At 33.2% G+C, this 20,086-nt stretch overlaps 1 protein-coding gene and 1 long non-coding RNA gene across 2 annotated transcripts in view; one reads left to right on the forward strand and one right to left on the reverse strand.

Annotated features, from left to right (window-relative positions):
* The window catches only part of LOC123556737 (uncharacterized), a 29,698-nt gene that overhangs the window by 2,539 nt on the left and 7,073 nt on the right, over positions 1–20,086 (forward strand). The window contains exon 2 of the long non-coding RNA XR_006687519.2: positions 7,808–8,017. This is a non-coding gene — a long non-coding RNA (uncharacterized LOC123556737). The remainder of the gene's footprint in view (positions 1–7,807; positions 8,018–20,086) is intronic.
* LOC123556733 (uncharacterized) lies at positions 8,479–16,763 on the reverse strand. The gene is made up of 4 exons (XM_045347671.2): positions 16,585–16,763; positions 14,435–14,846; positions 10,711–10,896; positions 8,479–10,188 (listed from the first exon to the last, which is right to left on the reverse strand). The coding sequence occupies exons 1-4, from the start codon at positions 16,681–16,683 to the stop codon at positions 9,818–9,820; spliced, it is 1,068 nt and encodes a 355-aa protein (XP_045203606.2). The 5' UTR covers positions 16,684–16,763; the 3' UTR covers positions 8,479–9,817.

Below are 20,086 nucleotides of genomic sequence, written 5' to 3' on the forward strand. Positions count from 1 at the left end.
TTGTTATATACCCTTTCAAGAACAATATTAGAGGCATGTAATAAGCGAGTATATTTCAATTTGTTGTCAATCGATATAGGCTCGCGATAATGTGAAATGTTTTGTTCTATTTAAAATGCATTATATTAAAACATGCAAATCAGTAAAGCAAAATATGTCTACAGCCGATCCCATCCAGACATTACATGTATCAGCGTATTTCAATGGGATTAACCCGACTTTATTTGGTTAACTTCGTTCGTCTGCATTTATCAAATTTCTTTCTTTATTCTCTATATAGCATGCTTATATATAGTTAATTTTGTACCTGGTTAAACGCAGGTAACACTCCTGTAAAATGATCTTATTCAGCAGTAAATTTAGTACATGTTTCTGTCAATGTTAATATCGTCCATAAACACGACACAACAGTAGGACCTTATTTTTCCAAGATCACAGTTTTCACATATGTGAAAAATAGGATCACATTAGCCACAGCTGTGAGGAATGGGACAACACAGTCATATATTTCACATTTCCTGTGAATTTGTGATCGATGCAGGTTTTGGTGTGACATATAAATTCACATTATCAATGTAAAATTTGGTTAATGTAGTTTAACTTGCGAAAACGTTTGGTTGCACGGCCGAATTTTTTATTACTAGGCGATGTCACCGTCGGACCGGCCAATGCCAAAATAAATTTTAATCTATGATTACTATGGTATGGTACATGTCCATGTGTTCGGATTTCGGGCCTTAGCTGTAACTTGGAAATGAGGAATTTTAAACTTGGCACACAGCCTGTAACCTGTAACCTGTAAATGTTTCTACAGATAGTTTGTACACCTTTATTTTTCAAGGCAAGAGATACTGTAATCCACTTGTACGGCATCATTTCGAAGACTGGGTAATTTGTTGAAAAATAAGGTGAATGGAGTACACTTAATACTAACTTACTATCTTTATCTTTTATCTTTTATGTGCCAAATTTTACCTATTAACTGCAAGTACATTATGAATTGGAACGTTTTGACTGACTTGAGCTCCATACGAATTTTTGTATTCTCAATTATCATAAACGTCCCTAACTTGTGAATAAAAACAATTATAGTTGTATTATATACTGAATGTGAAAACAACCAGTAAGGAAAAGCTAAACAATATCGGGAAATAAAACGCGAACAAAATTTGAAATAAAAAGCATTGTCATTTTACACCGTTGCAAAGCCTCAATTTGTTTACTGACTCAGTATACACCGACTCTCTCTACGTGTTTATTTTGTTATGTATGCAGGCTTTCATATGAATCCAATGCGACCTTTATAATCTAAAAAATCGCTGTATCTATGTGCTGTTAAATGAAAAATAAAATTTTGCGATTAATAATCAATTTCAGTTAAGAAAATCATACTAATAATGTATATGGTAATTCTTAATTAAAATGACTAAATGTGAAGATACTTTAATGTAAAATCATGCAACCTGGAAATAACTACAAGTAGCCATTTTGCCTACCATTATTATACTTCAAAACATTCGGCAATAATCTAGAGGCTTTATAACGTTTTCGTTATTACATTTGAAAATCCCACACATTGCGTAACAAGCGTATGTACACGAGAAGTCTTGCCAAACAATACCGCCACTGCTATAAGTAGCGACGACTAAAGCACAAATCACCGGTGCTATTATCCGGCTCGCCCATGTACCATTTGGAAAATCCGATTTTCGATCCGTATTTGTATTACCAGACGGTATCCGTTGTGACAGTCCCGCTACTATACCATTTACATCTTATTTCACGTCCGCCGTCTTTCTGCATTTTCTTGACTTCTGTCCTTGATAGCAAATCATTTAATGCACAATTAGTTCTCAGTTCTGTTTTAGTCATTGAATAAAATCGGTTATAGTCATGTAGACAAGGATTTACACATATTTTCGAATGATTCTATGCTCGAATTCCAACTTAGTTTAGTTTATACTGATTTATTTTAGCTCGATTGTGATGAAAGCTTCAAGCTTCAAACTTATTTGAATCACTCTAGAATCCGCTTCCTGGAAAAACAAGTACTGCTGTTATATGAGAAGGCGTGGTCGCGACCCCAGTGGGGATTGGTATCTCGCTCCCAATTCATGCGGTCATGTGGTACAGGCAGACCACTTCCTTATACGGATAAGCGTGACACATCTGATTGTTAAAGGCACTGATCCAGATGTGCGACAACGAAAATAAAATAACTCTTTTTAGAAATCAGAAAACTATTGCTATATTTCTTAAGAAGGCCTTGAAACTTAGTTATTGATAGATCATAAGTTGCAAATGAAAACACATCAGCGTTAGTTGTTATCACTAATTTTTGCCATTGTTTGTAACGATGTAAAGGAGATACAAGGCCTTAATTACGAAGCTTTATATTCAACAACTGTTAAGTACGTATTCCTCCGTGTTGTTTCGGTAAAGAGCACAGGAAAATGTTTATTGCCGCGACGACCCGGGTTTGATTCCCGACTAGGGCTTGTTTTTTTTCTTTTGTTGATATTTCAAAGATAACTTAGAAACAAAAACTCATATTGTAATGTTCATGATATAACCCAATCTTTAAATTTAAAGAACAATCATTTTTAGCCAAAATCTGGAGGTCAGTGCCTTTTACTTTCCTTCAAAGAGCTTTGAGTATATATGCAAATGTTGAAGTAGCTACAATGTGTAGTGCAGTGCGGTTGTGTATGTAAAGCAGGACTAAAACCCAGCTTTATTGATTTTTGTGGAATATGCACGTTCGCCTGTACCACTAGACGCTGTATCGAAATTGGTTTGGTATAATATTATTGTGATGGTTTGTTTGTATAAATGTTCTCTTTCACGTGTATGAATGTATATGTGTGAGCGCGCATGTATATTTGTCAATATCATGAGCGCACTTCAAAACATCAAACAGTCGTATAATCGTTAATTACAAATCTTACTTTATGGATATTTTATCGTTCTTTTCACAAAACTTCTGAAAAGAATAAATGTTAGTTCCTATTTGTTAACAAGGGTTTATATGAATCGAACACATTTTGTTGTATTTAACATTGATATCAGCTCTCCGACTATTCAGTTCACCTGACAAAACTAGGGGAGACCGGGGATAGTTGTTACATTTTTCATATTTCATATTGTGTCGGATGAATTATTTAACCGATTTTGTCCAGATTATTATCTTTGTAAAGCTCAATCATTGCAATTTTCAAATTTGTACTATTAATTCTAAAACGAAGAATATTTCTATCCGATAAAGGTAGTTGTATCATGTTGGTGAAATGTAACAACTTACCCCACCGTTGGGGTAAATTGTTACAGCGTCTGGGGCAAATTGTTACAATAAGCAATTTTACAATTTTACAAAGAATTTACATTTTTACAACACAACAGTAAACATACAATGCTTTCCAATCTGTTTATAACATGTATAACGCAGCATTTTCATTTCAAAAAATGAATCATTTCACCGAGTTGGTAGTAGAGCCTTGGAAGTTAAACAAAACCTTGCGAATTTCAAACCGTACAGGTCCATACTCCATTTTTTCAGCATTAATGCAAGCCTGAACAATGCTATAGGCCCCTACTATTTACTGAAACAGCTTCTTGTATTTTTTGTATCTATTTGCATGTATATAGGTAATACAATATGGTTAAATCAAAACATCTCTTCCATTTTTCCATCATATCCACAATGATGACAAACAGGCCGATGTTTACATCTGTTTGCATTTTTCTTTTGTTTTGTTGCTTTCTGTTCTTTAGTTTTGAGCACTTGTTTTGCTCATTTTTAGCAAATTTTCCACAGTTTCATGGTGAATTCTTATTTTACTATGTTAGCACTCTTTTCGGGCGTATCTGTCAGAAGAGTTCTTTTACATTCTTTCGCCATCCAGCAGTCATTCAAAATTGGCATTTCTTACCTGGAGAAAACGCAGGCCTGTTGTAGTTGTTCGCTGCTCTTATTGCACTATTAGATTTTATTGACGCCACTGTAATGGTCATTTCTATTCACACCAATCAGAACAAGATATATATATCTCCGCTGAATACGACATCTTCACAGACAAATTGCAATAATGTTTGTATCGCCAGAGGAGTCTGATAGTTTAAGATGGCAAAGGTGCAAAGGCAGCTACACAAAGTCGACAATATAAGGTAGCGCCTAATATCGTCAGTTACATTTTGGCCATTTGAAAAATCTGTATAGTAACTGGCATGGTCATTTCACTTCATTTTCAGTAGTATGCGCATGGGGTAGTTGTCATCTCTGCTATTCAATGTAACTACAGCATAGAGCCAACAATGTCCATCCCCATATGCAGCTTCCTGGTTCAATCTGGCATTTACTATAACAAAAGTAGTGTTCTGGTTTCCCTCGTCTCAAACAGGAAGGTCTAATACGGTTGTTCCAGTCTCAAATAAAGATTCTCTTGTGAATCTTCTCTTTGGGGTCAACTGGTAGTATGCACCAACGTGCCCCGCACTAATTGTAACAACATGCCCCGACCCCACAACACGTGGCAATATCTAAGGTAGACAACTCAGAGAAAGCATGTAACCTCTTGAGATTTTGCGATTTTTAGCACAGTTCCTTGCTTAGTCCAACAACATTTTTAAAGTTTTATATATATTTCAAGTGTGCACATGAACCAAAAATGTATGAAAAACTCGAAAATTTACTTACGTCCCCCAAAATCTAGCTTTTTGTTCTATTTTCCAAATAATTGTCACCAAGTTAAACAACGCATCCGTAAAAGATGGCGACTTTTAAAACTAACAAACACGCATAATCTGTGACTTTATATGATGCGTCATCACTTCAATATTTGCAATGTAACAACCTACCCCATGTAACAACTATCCCCGGTCTCCCCTACTGCGACGCAATCTAAGGCATGTGGACGTCGTCAAAACAGCGGCACGTGCTCCTTAAGTGGCGTAATCGTAAACGAGTTTCTTTTTTTTTTGTTCAAACAAAATGAAATCAAACATTCATTGTAATTAACATGGAGGATGTAAAAATTAACAATCATTCAACGTCCTACAATATATAGGAAGGCCTCCAGACAATTCATAAATTGATTTTCGGAACAAAACTACAGTATTAACAGTAATAATGTTAAAAGTAATACTTACACAGCAAAGACTGATACACGGTTAAACATTGCACAAGGTAATTTTACGTCATTTATACATTCTTATCGATCCTACATTATGCAGCACAGACGATTACGGGTTTCATAGCACCGTTGTGTGTATCTAGATAGTCATCTAAGTGTATTTCCACTTGTGCGTTGTACTAGTATTGCAATATGGTTCATACATGCACGTTTTTCTAGGTAAGCCTGTTTCAACGCTTATCAATTACAACAAAATTCGTGTATTATGAAAAATCCTTTCTCCTTTGAACGTTGAAAATTTGAAATATTTATTTATGAATAATTTCAATGTCAAAGATAATTGTATCGAGGAGGATCATGACAATGTACTTCAAAAACGCTTCGGATATGCACATGTTGGAAATTGTCTTACCTGCAATTTGGTCATATATGAATATAAATCAGGATTTCATTTTGGAATTGTGACAATATGTTTTTGACGCGCCTGCTCTGGTGTATACAGATATAAGCGTTGTAAAAGTGTTCAAGATGGAATATTTGACCAAATAATTAAATGACAGAAGTTGACTGTAATGATGTTTATCTAGTGACCATGCTCCTTTATACAAGCAGGTGAAATAAGCATGCGTTCTAGAGCAGTACAATCTCATAAGAATTAAAAAAATAAAACAAGGAAAATGAGGTTTCCCTAGATGCGACAGCTGTGAATCAATTGATATTGACGATTTTATGTAAACCTTGTGTAGATTTGTTTGTTTGTTTGTTTTGGGTTTTTACAGTATTTCAGTTATGCAACGGCGGGCAGTTAACTTAAGGTATTGGACCCCTAATAGTAATGTTTTAAAAACGGCATTTGCTTGGTTTATTCTTAAAGTCCACCGTGTTTCGCACTGTGTTGCAATTTTTAAACAACTTTTACCGTGCCGTTTTTTTTTTTTATAAATTTATGGTAGTTCCTCAAGCTCAAGTAGAGACACATTTCAAAGTGGTGGCCACTATCCAAATTGTTTGCAGAGAATTCATTATACCATTAATATTGATAAAAGAAACACCAAACTATTGGTAGACAATAATAAAACACAAAATAAAATTGTCAGTATCATTTTTTTAGGGTTCCTGTGAGCTGCTCATCAACAATATGTTCGTATACATTTAAGTGTTATATCAGCATATTCCAGGGTAATACCTTTTATTGTCAGACAGAAAAAAATCAAGAAAGTGTCTCCAGACGGGAATTCAATTAAGGTCTTTATGCAATAGGCATGCTAAGCCACTTATTCTACACAAAAAAGCGTCCTCACAATGTATTTTAGCCGTTTATCTCAGTGCGAATTATATTTAGGCATCAAAATATATTTTCAGAAAAGCCAATATCAAATTTATGTGATCCGTTATAACCTAAAACCTTTATCTGTACAAAGAATAGTCATTGCTGTATTTCCAAGCTTTGCGTTTGTTTACGATCAACCGGAGGTCTGTAAATTCTGAATTATCTAAGGTTTCAGATTGGTAATCTCTGCGTCACAACAAAGACAAAACACACTTGACACTTGTGACGCAATAACTTTATCTTTGTGATCTTGTCGAAATTTGTTTATCAGGGTAATTAAGCACACATTGACCAGTGAAGAAATGTTGTTATCATGGTAAATTAGCACACATCCACTTTACAACGCACTAATCAAACTGCCATTTCCTCAATATTTTTATTTACCACATTCTCCCGGAGAAAGCAAGCTTTATTTCGACGCTCGGCATCTTTAGAGTCCACATCCATTATATGATATTCCTTAAATACTTCCAAAACCAAATGTAAGCATTCATCTCCTTTGCTATTTAAACGTGTCTTTTGGAATGTTACTGTTTCGTATGTAAGTTAAAGAATGCATGTTGACAAAATCACTCGAATGTGCGTGCGGTCAATATCCTTATCTTGAGCTTCTTCGTATATTATTTAGCAATTTACATCGCCACGTTATTAATACTGGCGTATTACGACTAAAATAGTTCTACCTTTTATTGCAGTTTTCTTTTCCGCAATATGACTGTTCATTACTTATGCGAGAAGTTCTTCATATGGAATATTATTGATCGTGCTAAGTTCTTGTATTGCATGTAAAGTACAAAATCATATACTGCTATTCACTTCCTTTCACCATCGACACATTGATACCAAATGCATGTTTATACACGTATAGTAGCTTTCTCAAAACAATGGTGGGAAGCGTTATATAAAAATCTATTGATTGCTTAATATTTATGCCAAAGAGGTATATCTGGATATTTGTATACATATGGCTGAATAAAGTGTCATTTATCATTTAAACAAGGTGGAGTTGGGGGATGAAAAATTTAAATATGGAACTGACTCGTTAAAATGCCCCCCAAATCATGGCGCACTTTCAGTGCAACGTCTGAAACTATCACCAAGAAAGTTGTTGATGTTGTGTAATCTGATACCAGACTTACTGTTCGTCAAATAGCAGGGTTCGTTGGTATATCATTCTGATTTTTTTTTTCATTTTGAGGCGTATATTAAAACTGAAGAATAGGCAGACGAGCAGGAACGCACCAGGGTTTGCTCGGCCAAACAACTACTGAAAATAATTATATCGTAAATTTGCCAAAAATAATTTTCTAATCTTGTCACTAGGAATGAGACGTGGTTTTTTTTTCAGCCAACTCGAAAAGTAAACAACAAAATCTGGGCAACAAAAGTTTGTCGTAGACCAGCCTTTGCAAGAAGAAGTCTCTGTGTTCAGAAAGTACTTTATGCGATATTTGTTAGCATATATGGTCCGGTTCTTCCATAGCAGTGCTCAAAGTTAAAACTGAAAGTTGAACATTTTACAGGAATCACCTGCTAAAGAAGCTTAGCTGAGGATTCGGTATGTGTATGGTTATTTTTGTAATAATGTAGCCAACTTTAACGCATGTTGGCGAAATAATAGCGCTTAAAGACGGAATATTTATGTTCTTCTTTCTGAATGTCTCATATGAGAAAGGGCACTTGTTTTTTGTTGTTAGAGTAATTACCGAATAAATTCATTTCAACACTTTTCTGTTTTTTGAGTACTGGCAGTTATGTGAAGAGGTCTTGTCCGCTTTTAGTATATACTGTGCATGGAAGCATGATACGATCTTTGTCATGAATGAATGTTCGTCCAGACATTATTTCAAATGTCACGGCGGAACCGGTGAGTTTTGTAGTATGACAGGATACTAGTGAATCTTGCAGCATCCCGATTTGACGGAAAAAAAGAAAAGTCAGTTTGTGTTTTACATCTATCACTGCCAGTGTAACCAAAAGAATCATAAACACGGGAAAGAAGACAAAACAAACTCACAGTAAGCTTAGAGTACTGCATATTATGCACAAAACAACATTCAATGTATATTAGACTCAAAGTAATATAATATTAACAAATAGTTTATGTCTATAGTATCTATGTAAATACAAAATTAACATGTTTATGGGTATAAGTAGTGCTGTGTGTAAAGTTTTAAATTGTGCACACAGCTAAGCACAGTATATTTCTTTTCTTGACAACAGACTGTTTTACGTGACATTTAATTGTGAATGTAGCTCTTCAAACACAACAATAGCTTAAATAGTTAGAATTGATAAGGATTCTCGACATTTCAAGTTGTTTTGTAAAAATGTAGTATTGTAGTGAACGATGCGCATTGGATGTTTTTTGTTAATTGATCGGCAAGAAGAGTTTTGCTGTCTAGTATATTAAAAGTACTGGAAAAAACATTGTTTGGTTTCGTTCAGTCATTGCAAACCGAAAACTTCTCAAAAAGTATCAAAGGTTGATTATGTTACATAAAAGTAGACATTTAATTGTAAATCCTGTGCTCAAGACTTTTACAGATTCTAGTCTTATTTTAATTACAGTGTAGAACATATACATCTTCTGCAAGTATTCATCGAAACAACATAACAAGTCTAAGACCCTTTTAAGAGTTTCACCAACAATATACAATGTACATGAAATTAATGAAAATTTTAACCCTCATCATGCTGGACACGATTGATTCTGACTTTGCGACCAGTGCAGATCTTGACGCAGTCTGACCATCATCTGCACTCTTCGCCATCGAGTCAGTATCTTTTTTGAAAGCATCTCTTTTAACAGTTAATGGTACTGTCAAAATTGAAAGATTGACATGTTCATTATAGAAATTCAGCAGGGTAAGTGTGAAAATATAGGTTTTCATTTTGTTCTTTCTGGTACATTTCATTTCAAACCATGTATATCAGCTCTGTAGAGAAGCCTCACTTGTAAACAGCAATCGATACGAAAATGACGATTTATAATGTCTGTGATGACTTTGTTTTTGTTTCACCAGAAACCAATCTGTAATATTTTGCACAGCTTTATTAAAGTTGTCAGCAATGTTACTGTACCAACGTCTAATCTTATTCGGCGTAATTTAAATTCAACAACGTATTTTTATAGACGATTTGTTTTGGATGATTGGCCTTGAAGTACAATGTTATAGTAATATTATCACATACATAACATTTTAAAAGATTTATGTTAATATCTTTGCTAAAGTGTGAAGTTTTAAATTATCCATGTCAGCTATTAACGGTGCGTGTGCAAATCTCTCTGAGGCAATCTAGCAAACTGTTTAGAATTAAATCGGTTTTGTTTTTCTAAATTAAGGTGTATTAACGTCTATTTTAAAGGCAAGCTTTCAATTTGAGACACACTTTCACTGTCTTTTTTAAAGTCAGAGTTAAAACCATCGGTCGATTTTACTGAGTCAGTACCAACGGTAGCATAATCTTCGTATTGTGTACAATCATCAGCACGATTTTCAAGCGACTTTACGCTTGCTATTTTAATTATTATGTCGTTTACAAACCCTACTAGTCTTGTTAATTTCCAAACCTGTTCACACTTTGTAAAATGCATGAAAACATACACTGATGTAAAAACAACGACACAACTTAAAATGGACCCTAGGATAATAGGTATAGCAGTTAAATATTTCCGCATATAAGTGTAGTCTTCTAATTCGACATCAAGTAACTTTTCTGTAATCTCTGAAAAATAGATATAACAAAAAATGACAAAAGCATCACATAGTCATCATTTTATTTAGACAGTCCTTATGGTTAATAATGGATATATTACGCTTTAAATTAATTCATACAACGGAGATGAAAGACGCTGCAGTAATTCAATTAGTTTGTCCATTTGAACCTTCCAATTTCGATAGTTTTCTATGAAAACAACTTTAACTATTTCTTGGCAATGCGTAAATTGTCTGTAAAATTTGGTAATGTTAACTTTATCTTTTGATTACTCCCTAATACATACTGATATTATGTCTATATATCATGCCTGTAGAACTGTCTTTTTATATATGTATCTGTTCTACGTAATTCTAATAATATCCTTGAATTTAATTCCATCTCCATCTGAAAACTTCATTAGACAAAATAATTAAAAGGACTATTTTAAGGAAGGTTGTTAAAAGCGCTTTCTATATTTCAAAATAGTACAAAATGCTTTCGAATCCTTTTCCTTCAGTTTCAGAAGCTATCAAGTAAATAAACTTATACCTGAGTTATAACTGTAATTTTCATCTCCACTGTTGAATAAAACCATTGTTTCCCCAGGCCAACATATATTTGAGTGACGTTTTCCAAGTTTATCACGACATTCTGGCACAACAACCAGATGTTGCTGTTTGTAAGGACACGGAGAGCACCGCAAACAGCTTCCCGTTGATGACTCTCTAAAATGGTCTAAATATCCAAAACAATTAGCATATTTGCTCAATACCTAGTAGACTACACACAAGATCTCTGGGGGTTAGAGAAACAGAGGTTAAAATGAAAACAAATGGTCCGTGGGCCAAGGCCAAAAAATTTGAAAGTCGTAATCCAGAAATAAGGCAAATGTTGAGCTATACCATGATGTTATACTATTATTCAGCAAACTTTTAAGGATGGATGTCGGTCTGGGCAACATTCAGTAAAATTTAATGACGATTTTAAAATTGTTGGTGTCTAATGAATACAATTTAGCATTATATAGGGATAACGCTGATTTAGATGGTTTCTTTTCAAAAATAATTTTGCAAACATACGGATGAGATCTAAGTAATCATTAATATGATAGAAGTCATCTGATTTTTTTAGAATTATTTCAGTTGAAAACTACGTTACCAATATGAGCTACTTCTCTTGTTTTAATTAGATTGGCGCCATTTTCAAAATGTGTACGTAACAGACGTTACAGTAAAATAATTTAAATGCTGTTTTTATTTCTTTTAAAATTAAACATGTTACTCTCAAATTTCATTCAAAATATTTTGAATGTAGCTTCAATGTAATATTAATTTATATCAAAATGGATGCCTGACAGATGTTACATATTCTAGTGTATCCTAGTAAAATAACGAGAATGGAGAATCGAACATATAATGAAATTGTCATTTTCTTTTAAAAGTCAAGTAAAAAAGATCTTTGTACAAACAGTTATGTTTTTTTTAAAAACATTCGAAAGGATTTATAAAGTTTATGTTCTAATGCAAACTGCATTTTTCTGTCACAATTAAGATAAGTATTTACGACGTCTTTTTAGAGGACAAAATCCTGATTACATAAACGAAAATGAGCTAGACAGTTCTAAACCTAATAAAGCAATTTATGATACATGTATATTGATGTATCTTTTGGTGGTGCTTGAACGTTTTATTTATTTTGTTTGACATAGAAATTTTCAGATATATCACAATACCAAATCCCTTCAATATCCTTCAACAAAATCCTTTCAATACGCATGCTCTTGAAATAGTGAGTGAGTGTGTTGCGTTTTACGGCGAATCGACACAAAATGGTCATATATCACCGTGTCAAACTATTATGAATACATCTAAAGTCATGCATTTGCTTGACATTATGAACAGGAAGCACAGAGCTTCTGTAAATTAAGCGTCCTGGAATCAAGAAGTCGTGTATCGTATCTGTTTGTTGTTTGGTCATATGGGTAATACTAATTCCTATTGTAATTGATATTTAAAGTAACGTATGTTTCAGTCCATTTTAGGATGTAGCTTAATATAACTACGGAATAAAGCCCTCAACCAAAAAGGTTTTTACAAATATGGCACAAAGAAATCAGTGCACCACTGGCGTGTTCCAAGCAAATGGTGCAGACTCTGTAATTGTGTACAATATGCATGTATGCATGTATGATGAACTTATTCTGATACTAATGCCAAAAAGTGACTTCTAGCAACCTCTCGCATCAAATTTTAGAGCATATTTTTGTCATATAGTATACATTGGTGTTATAATATGTCATCGTGTGTAATTTTTAAACATACGTTACCAAATTTAGATGCAGGTATTTACTAGACTTAATGTTTTAATCTCCGTTCTATACCGAGATAATCTATACGTAACATTTGAATAAAACCGTCTTTTGAAAGAACTAGTTTGTTTGAGCTTGTTAATAGTTTTAAAGTAGAATATTGAATTTTATTAAGAGCTCAGAATTGACAACAATGATACCATTTCCACAATATGGACACGGAGTCTCATCTTTGCTTTCATTAAGGAAATGTAATATGATAGTTCAGTGATTCCGTCCCACAGTTTAAGTATTATGGACAGAGAAACAGAACTACTTGAAGAAACATGTTTTAACAGAATTAATTTGTTTCTCTACCAATGTTGTACTGCATATGTATGATGCTCTATAACTTCAAAATGTTATTTACATCAGGAATTACATCAGCAACATCGAATATAACAACCTCTGTCTTTAAACCATCACAGTCTATCTAAACTCCAAAGATATACTAGCTTTAATGTTACTTAATGTAATCTTGGTAACGTATGTTTCTTCTTTGTAATGGTATAAAAACTAATTAAGTTGGTGCTTTGCAATGCCAAAAAGGATGATTTATGCATTAGCCTGGAATAATAATAATAATATATGAAATATGAAATTGAATAAGTGAACTTTAAAACTTGGTAACGTATATTCTGTTTTTAGATACCCTCATGTTCTGTATTTCATTTGAATGAAAGTCAAAAGTATTCAGACTGCACACACACTGTAACCAAGCATACTGGTAATTATCAATATGCTATTTATGTTTGAAGCAGAAGCCATACAAATTGGTAATCTATGCTTTTTTTACAGTAATGCTGAAAGAGGCATCATTGTTTTACTATAGTTTGTCGACATCCTATATTTTAGAACAGTAACAGGGTTAAGTCCAACAAAATGAAAACGGTCATGTGTGCACGTTTGGTAAACATGATTTATTGAAATCAAAAGCATACAAATGCAATTGTTAGAGTGTTTCCAATGTTGCTAATTCTTCAAGGTGGATAATTTGAGTGGCGACTGTTACGTATGTTACATTATCAACTAAAAGTCAAAATCATACAAGTAAACTTACTCTGACATCTTAAATAGGAGGAAACTATTGGTACACCAAACCTTTCTGAATGAAACACAAAAAAGCTCGATTTATTGAGAAACATTATGTAATGTATAGGTATTACATCTTTATGCACGTTGTCTATAACCCAAACTGATTGCAAAATATTATATTTTATCATGAAAATATATAAAATTGTGAATCTTAACACAATTATTTGATGATATATAATTAAGAAATATGGTAATTTTGATTAGTGTACGAGGTATAAAAATGGCGAAAATGTAACTCGGGTGGGTGGGGTATTTTAACCCCTAAATTTTGAAAGAAATCGTCAAAATTTGGAATAAATTGTTACAGTGAGCCTTTAATTTATTTAGACTAGTTACATAAGCAAACTGCTAATATCTGAACGTCAGTATTGAAACAATCTACGAAAAATTTGTGTGTAGCCAACAATACATTCAAAGAGGGAGAGTTCCGCATTTTTCATACACAAGCTTTACTCAAATTAGCATAATTTTTGTTTGACATACGATAGAAAGCGACATCCGGTCTTAAACAATCCCGGAATGAATGTATTAATGGCTAGAATGGGTGAACCTTTGCCTAATCTCTGGGTTACGAAATCGAAAAACTAGAGGACTTACAGGAACTGGCCCACAGACCAAAATCTCTAAAGTACACACCTTATATAAAATCATTGTATTTGTTTATTATTCTGTTAATACTCATTTTACATGAAATGCACTACAGGTGTTAATGTAAATATAAGATCATTCGTGTCTAATATACACGCCTGTAATGAATAAGGTCTTCATATAGCTTCTTATAACTTCGTAACATAATCATGAAGAATACTTTACAAAATAATAAAGTTTTACCTTTAAAACAGTTTCCACAAACAGTGTTTCTAAAGCGGTTGCATTTGGAAACTATTTTCTCATTGTGCCGACATCTCTTACATCTCAAGCATGTCGTCAAATTAAACGAAAGAGAATACGTGTCTCTAGGACATTTTCGACACTTTGTATCTCGTGTTGCGATGCAACTGCGCCGAATATATTCCCCCAACTTACATCCGGAACACGGTTTACACTGACTACCTCTAACGTCATTGTACCAACCGGATGGACAAGGTTCACATATTGTATTGCTGTATGCACTACATTTGACCTGTACTTGAAATCCTCTAGGGCAGTGGGAACATCTTGAACATCGTATGGTACCATTTGTATAACCCGCGACGTACTTGTTCCGTGGACAAGGCCGGGAAACTGCTGATATACGATTGTACTGCAAGATAACAGAAAAATGGCTCTTGATCTGTGTTCAGTGCTTTTTTTTAATTAAAGAAGAAATGCATATATTTGAAGCATTGTGCATAACCGCTTCCTTTTAAGACGAGAATAGTTTAAGCGATAAAGAATGTATTATTTACATTGATAATGATCTATTACGCAAACAATTACCTGTCGGGATTCTTGGCGCCGAGTTTGTTATACGAGGAGTTTTAACCGCATTTTTGACCTGGTATACGTGTTCTGTGTTTAGTTTGGTACAACATGTCTTTTGTTCTCCATGTTTGTAAATTTATACCTCAAGCATTTAATTTTTTTTTATTAAAATACGTGAACTGGCTATTTGTATTTTATTTTTCTGTTTTATGTCTGTTTTAAGGAGGACAGCTTAAGTTACACAAAGTATTCATTGTTTCGTAATTAAACAACGTTTTTTATAAACTGCTTCATTTTAAATTGCTTGAAAATCCTTTAAAATACATACTACATTTCTTTTCAATCAAAATTTCTTTTACACTGTTTCTGATAACTGTACGTGTTTCCTTTGTCTTTGTGATATTCTTTTTGTCTATCTAGTTGTATATAATTCTTATATCAATAATGCCGTAACATGTTGCTTTATTTAGTTCGAATATAGACGCATATTTCATCTATACGATATTTCACTCATTGACATTATCTTTCTAATGTTTTCATTTTTATTTGATTAATGTTATATCTTATTTTGTTTATTTTTTTTATTACAAGTATTTAATTTCTTGCCGATCAAAATACAAAATAATGTTTTTTAAGTAAAACAACTCTTTACCTTATTTCTTCGCACGTAAGAGATTTAGGGATTTTAGTGCATTAATTACTTAACCACTTGTACATCAATTCAGCTTTCGCTGTTGCTGAAATGTGAATTTTGTTATAGTGTTATATTATATACATACCGCCCAAAATATTTTCTTGCCACAAAAATTGTTCAAAAAATAATTTATTTTAATTCTTGCATTTCTTGCATTTCATGTTCCATAACATTGGAATATTGGCATTGTTTTACTAAATATATTGGCCTAGTTTTACTTGACACAGATTTCTAAAAGTCACCTAAAGATATGAATCAAATACCCTTGACACAAATGTTATCCAGTATTCTTAATCAATTAGTTTCGCATGAACTTCAGTTAAAGAAGTTACTGACCCTGAAGTTACTATTAGTATTCCAAATGTAACACTTTGTTTAAAAGTATGTCACCTACATTGATTAGATTTAAACCATATGCAAAGAAGAGTGTTAAATATGAATCTGTAACGGTCTTTTCATAAAGCGTTACAAATAGTAACGTTACATGACGTACAACTGTATGCATTAAAATATGTGTATATGCTTTGATAGACAAATGATAATACATGTATATGTTAGTCATAATTGTATTCACTAGCCGTAAAACACATGTGTACGTGAGAAATGCCTGAAGGAAGCAGAACTAATTTAGTTTGGTGAAATTTTATGGAAAAAATGAATCTGAAAGTAGTTAAGATATCTGAAAGACAAAAGATTAAATTCCTTTATTATTAATACATCGATAACAAATAAACAAAAGAAAGCAAGTGGTGTTCCTTCACTCACCAAAATAACTTCACCTGAGAGGCTATATTGACATTTAATATGATGTTGTCGGAACGGAAATAAAATGCTATGAATAATTGATATAAAGATACATTATGACATAAATCAATTGTCTTACCAGCGCCGCCGACTCTACAGTTGAAGTGTTAAACATTAATTGTCCTATTATTAACAATGAGAGAAAAGTTACACAATAAGCAGACACATCTACCGTCATCTTCAACGAATTACGTAATAAACTAATATTAAAGTATACATAATCGTAAAGATTGTAGGGGAAATCCCAGTTTCTATTTATTAAACAATAGTACCGAACTACGTACATTTGTATTAGGGAAGTAACCTAACGTTATAGATATTATGTCTGTTAAACCACCTGAGACGTGGTAATCCACGTATATCCATTACGATATGTATATTAATACTTCGTTTAACCTATATGTATATGACAGGTATTAAATTACGTATAACTGTGAAATCTTTAGGATTTGTATCATGACGTCCGTAGTTACATCCACAGATACTTTGGGTTTGGTCCAGCTACGACCCTGCCCTGGTCTACAATTTGGCCAAATGCAACAAAGACCAATGAACAACAACATAACAGCTCCCAAAATAACAATTTAATTAAAATCAATCAACATTTTTAAAATCATAGAAATGCCCACTCATTTATAAACAATAAAATATAACTGTATAGCATTAAACAATTTACAACGCTTATAGCCTAAAATAGTGTATTCCTTGCACCGCCAGTATTTAACAGATATTCCTTTACAATTACCCTACATAACCTGTAATACACCTAGTGACTAGTTTTACTTCATATAGATGTTTTTTTTTCAAATCGCCCACAGACTTGAATCAAATACCATCGAAACAAATGTTATCTAATATTCTATCTTGATCCATAAGTTTCGTATGAAATTCAGTAGAAGAAGTAACTGACTCTGCAGCTTTGTTTAGCCTTCCAAATGTTGCAACCTTTGTTAAATGTATGTCACCCGCATTGTTGAACACGTATGACATGAAGAGTACGAAATATGATTATGAGACAAAAGGTTTATTTGCTGCGGCTATCGTGTCATTAAATGTTACAAATACTAACATTAAATGACTTACAATTGTATAAAAAAACCTGTCTAGATATGCTTTATAGTATATCATTATAAATTATATTACATATTAGATATAACCCTACAGATAGAGATATGAGATATGCCAGAAAGAAGCAGAACTAGTTTAAACGTCTATTCCTGTGCATTGTAAATGAACTAATGAATCTGAAAGCAATTGAGATATTAACTCCGGTGGTGAGGGATTCATCCAGCACCTGGCGTAGAGAAAGGTTGATGGTTATAGGCAGGTGCCAAGCCCGTATCTGATATGATGATCTGAGCTACACATGGGGCTTACCTCCACAAGTAAAAAGCGGGAAGTTCGCATTGTGTCAATGTAGGTTCAAAGCAAAGCAAACAAACACAGTGTTGCTCATTTAAAAGATGTAGCTATATATATATATATATATATATATATATATATATATATATATATATACTTGCATAACACATAGCATTCTCTTTTTAGGAGTTAATTCAAAGTAACAATAAATTGAATTTTGCATAGTATATTAAGGAGGTAGGTTACCTTGTTACAAGGGTAAATTCAGATTAGTTGAACCGCAGGATTTTTTTTTTGTATTTCGTGTAATACGAAGTTTTAACTGCTACAATCTCAATTTCGTCTGTCTCTGTCTCTTCAAGTTCAGTTTTTATCCATGTTTGAGGAACATGACCCTCCAAAGGTATTTCATATCGAAAGAAGAAGGAAATACGGATATTTAACACTTTTCAGTGTATTTTAGTTTCATTGATATCCGTAAAAGTCTGCATAATTGATAATTTTACTAGTATGCACGTTAGCTTTCTAATATAAGCTTAAAATGTATATGTCGCGGAGCTCGTGTTTCCATGGTAACTCATTTTCTCTCATTTTTAAACAACTTTGTATAAAAATACGGGTTTTCGACGGCTTCAGTGCCATTCTGTTAATGACCAAAATGGAATATTTGGATAATATTATCAGCAAAATACCAAGCACTTTACATGGTACCCTATTTTTCTCAAAGTTTAAAGTAACCATGGCAACAGAGATGTTTAAAATAGCTTATATCTTGCTTTTTGTCGTAATATCTCATAAAAAATATTGAATAAGATTATCTTTCTAGTTAATGTAGCTTTAAAACATATTATTTCTAACGTAAGTTATATTTTCGTGTTATTTGCATTTATTCAAACAAATTTCACAGCTTAGAATATTTACAGCAGTACCCCTCGTCTGGCATTTTTCATGGAAAAATCGTTCAGCATGCTGTTATTATTCTCATGGATATGAAAATAAAAAGCCGAAGCTGTGTTTCTTTAATAGACCAGTGTCAACGCTATTGAATTTCACATTTAGATATATAGGTCACGGGCTTCGTTTCCATGGTAACATCAATTTAATTCAAGAAACCACAATTTTCTACTGAAATTTGAACAGTTTTAGATCTTAATTTAAGTATATAAGTAACAAATTATCAACGGAACCTGAGCAAATGATGGTTATTTGAAAATAGTTGAAATAAAGTAAATACAGAATTACGTACTTTCAACTTGAAGATTAAAGCTATTAATTTTGCGCGGTAACTGACACGTAACGTCATGACGTCAATGACGTCATTTTAAAGCAACATTGTTTTGAAGCGTTTCTGCGGCAATTTATTCATTATTTCTGCATTATTAAGCCATAAAGCATCAGATCGAAGACAGGTTCATGATTTTTTTCAGAAGAATGGATATACAAACACATTTAGTTTGTCGTAAACGTCGTCGTAAATCGTCACGTTAGCTTCCGGTTGGACATGCACACATACAAATATGAAGGTAACCTACCTCCTTAAGGAGAACCTTTGCAAGGAGAGAACGCAGTCAAGCAACAGCGTGGCATACTAGGATCATTATGGTGTAGTTTGCTCATGAGACGAAATGGATATCATAACATTTAATCGACTCCAGTATTTTAAAATACCAGAGGGAATAACAATGAATTCCTTCTGCACGGTCTTAGCAGACACATAAAGCCACCTGTTGCTAATATTAATCAAATCTAAACCACATGTCATGTTTGAAGTAAAATAAAAGAACAAAATAGATTTAATAAGTATTATTTTCACAAAAGGCGTAACGAATACTTAAAATCAGAATTTTTAAAATTAATACTTAAATACTTCTGAGAAAGGCGAAAGGTGATATAGCAAGACCTTGACAAGAATCTAGCGGACGATACTGAGCATGCTGGCAGACTCGGCCTAAAAGGTCTGACTGTGTTGTACAGGAAGTAATATGAACTATGGCACTGCCTAGCATGGGGATTTATCTTTTATATATCTACTTACGAAGAAATAATCAACACTCAAAAGAAAGTGAAACTTCTCTCTAAACAGTGAAGTTTACATTTAGTGCCATCATACCTTTTACAGCGAATATCATACTTTGCAAAATTTATGGGAAGCCGTGACGGCGACGTCATTCACCGCGTTCTCGCACTGGCATTAGGATTTTTTGTTTGTTTGTTTGTTT

The sequence above is a fragment of the Mercenaria mercenaria genome, chromosome 5 (genome assembly GCF_021730395.1).
Source record: "Mercenaria mercenaria strain notata chromosome 5, MADL_Memer_1, whole genome shotgun sequence".
Taxonomy (NCBI): Eukaryota; Metazoa; Mollusca; class Bivalvia; order Venerida; family Veneridae; genus Mercenaria; species Mercenaria mercenaria.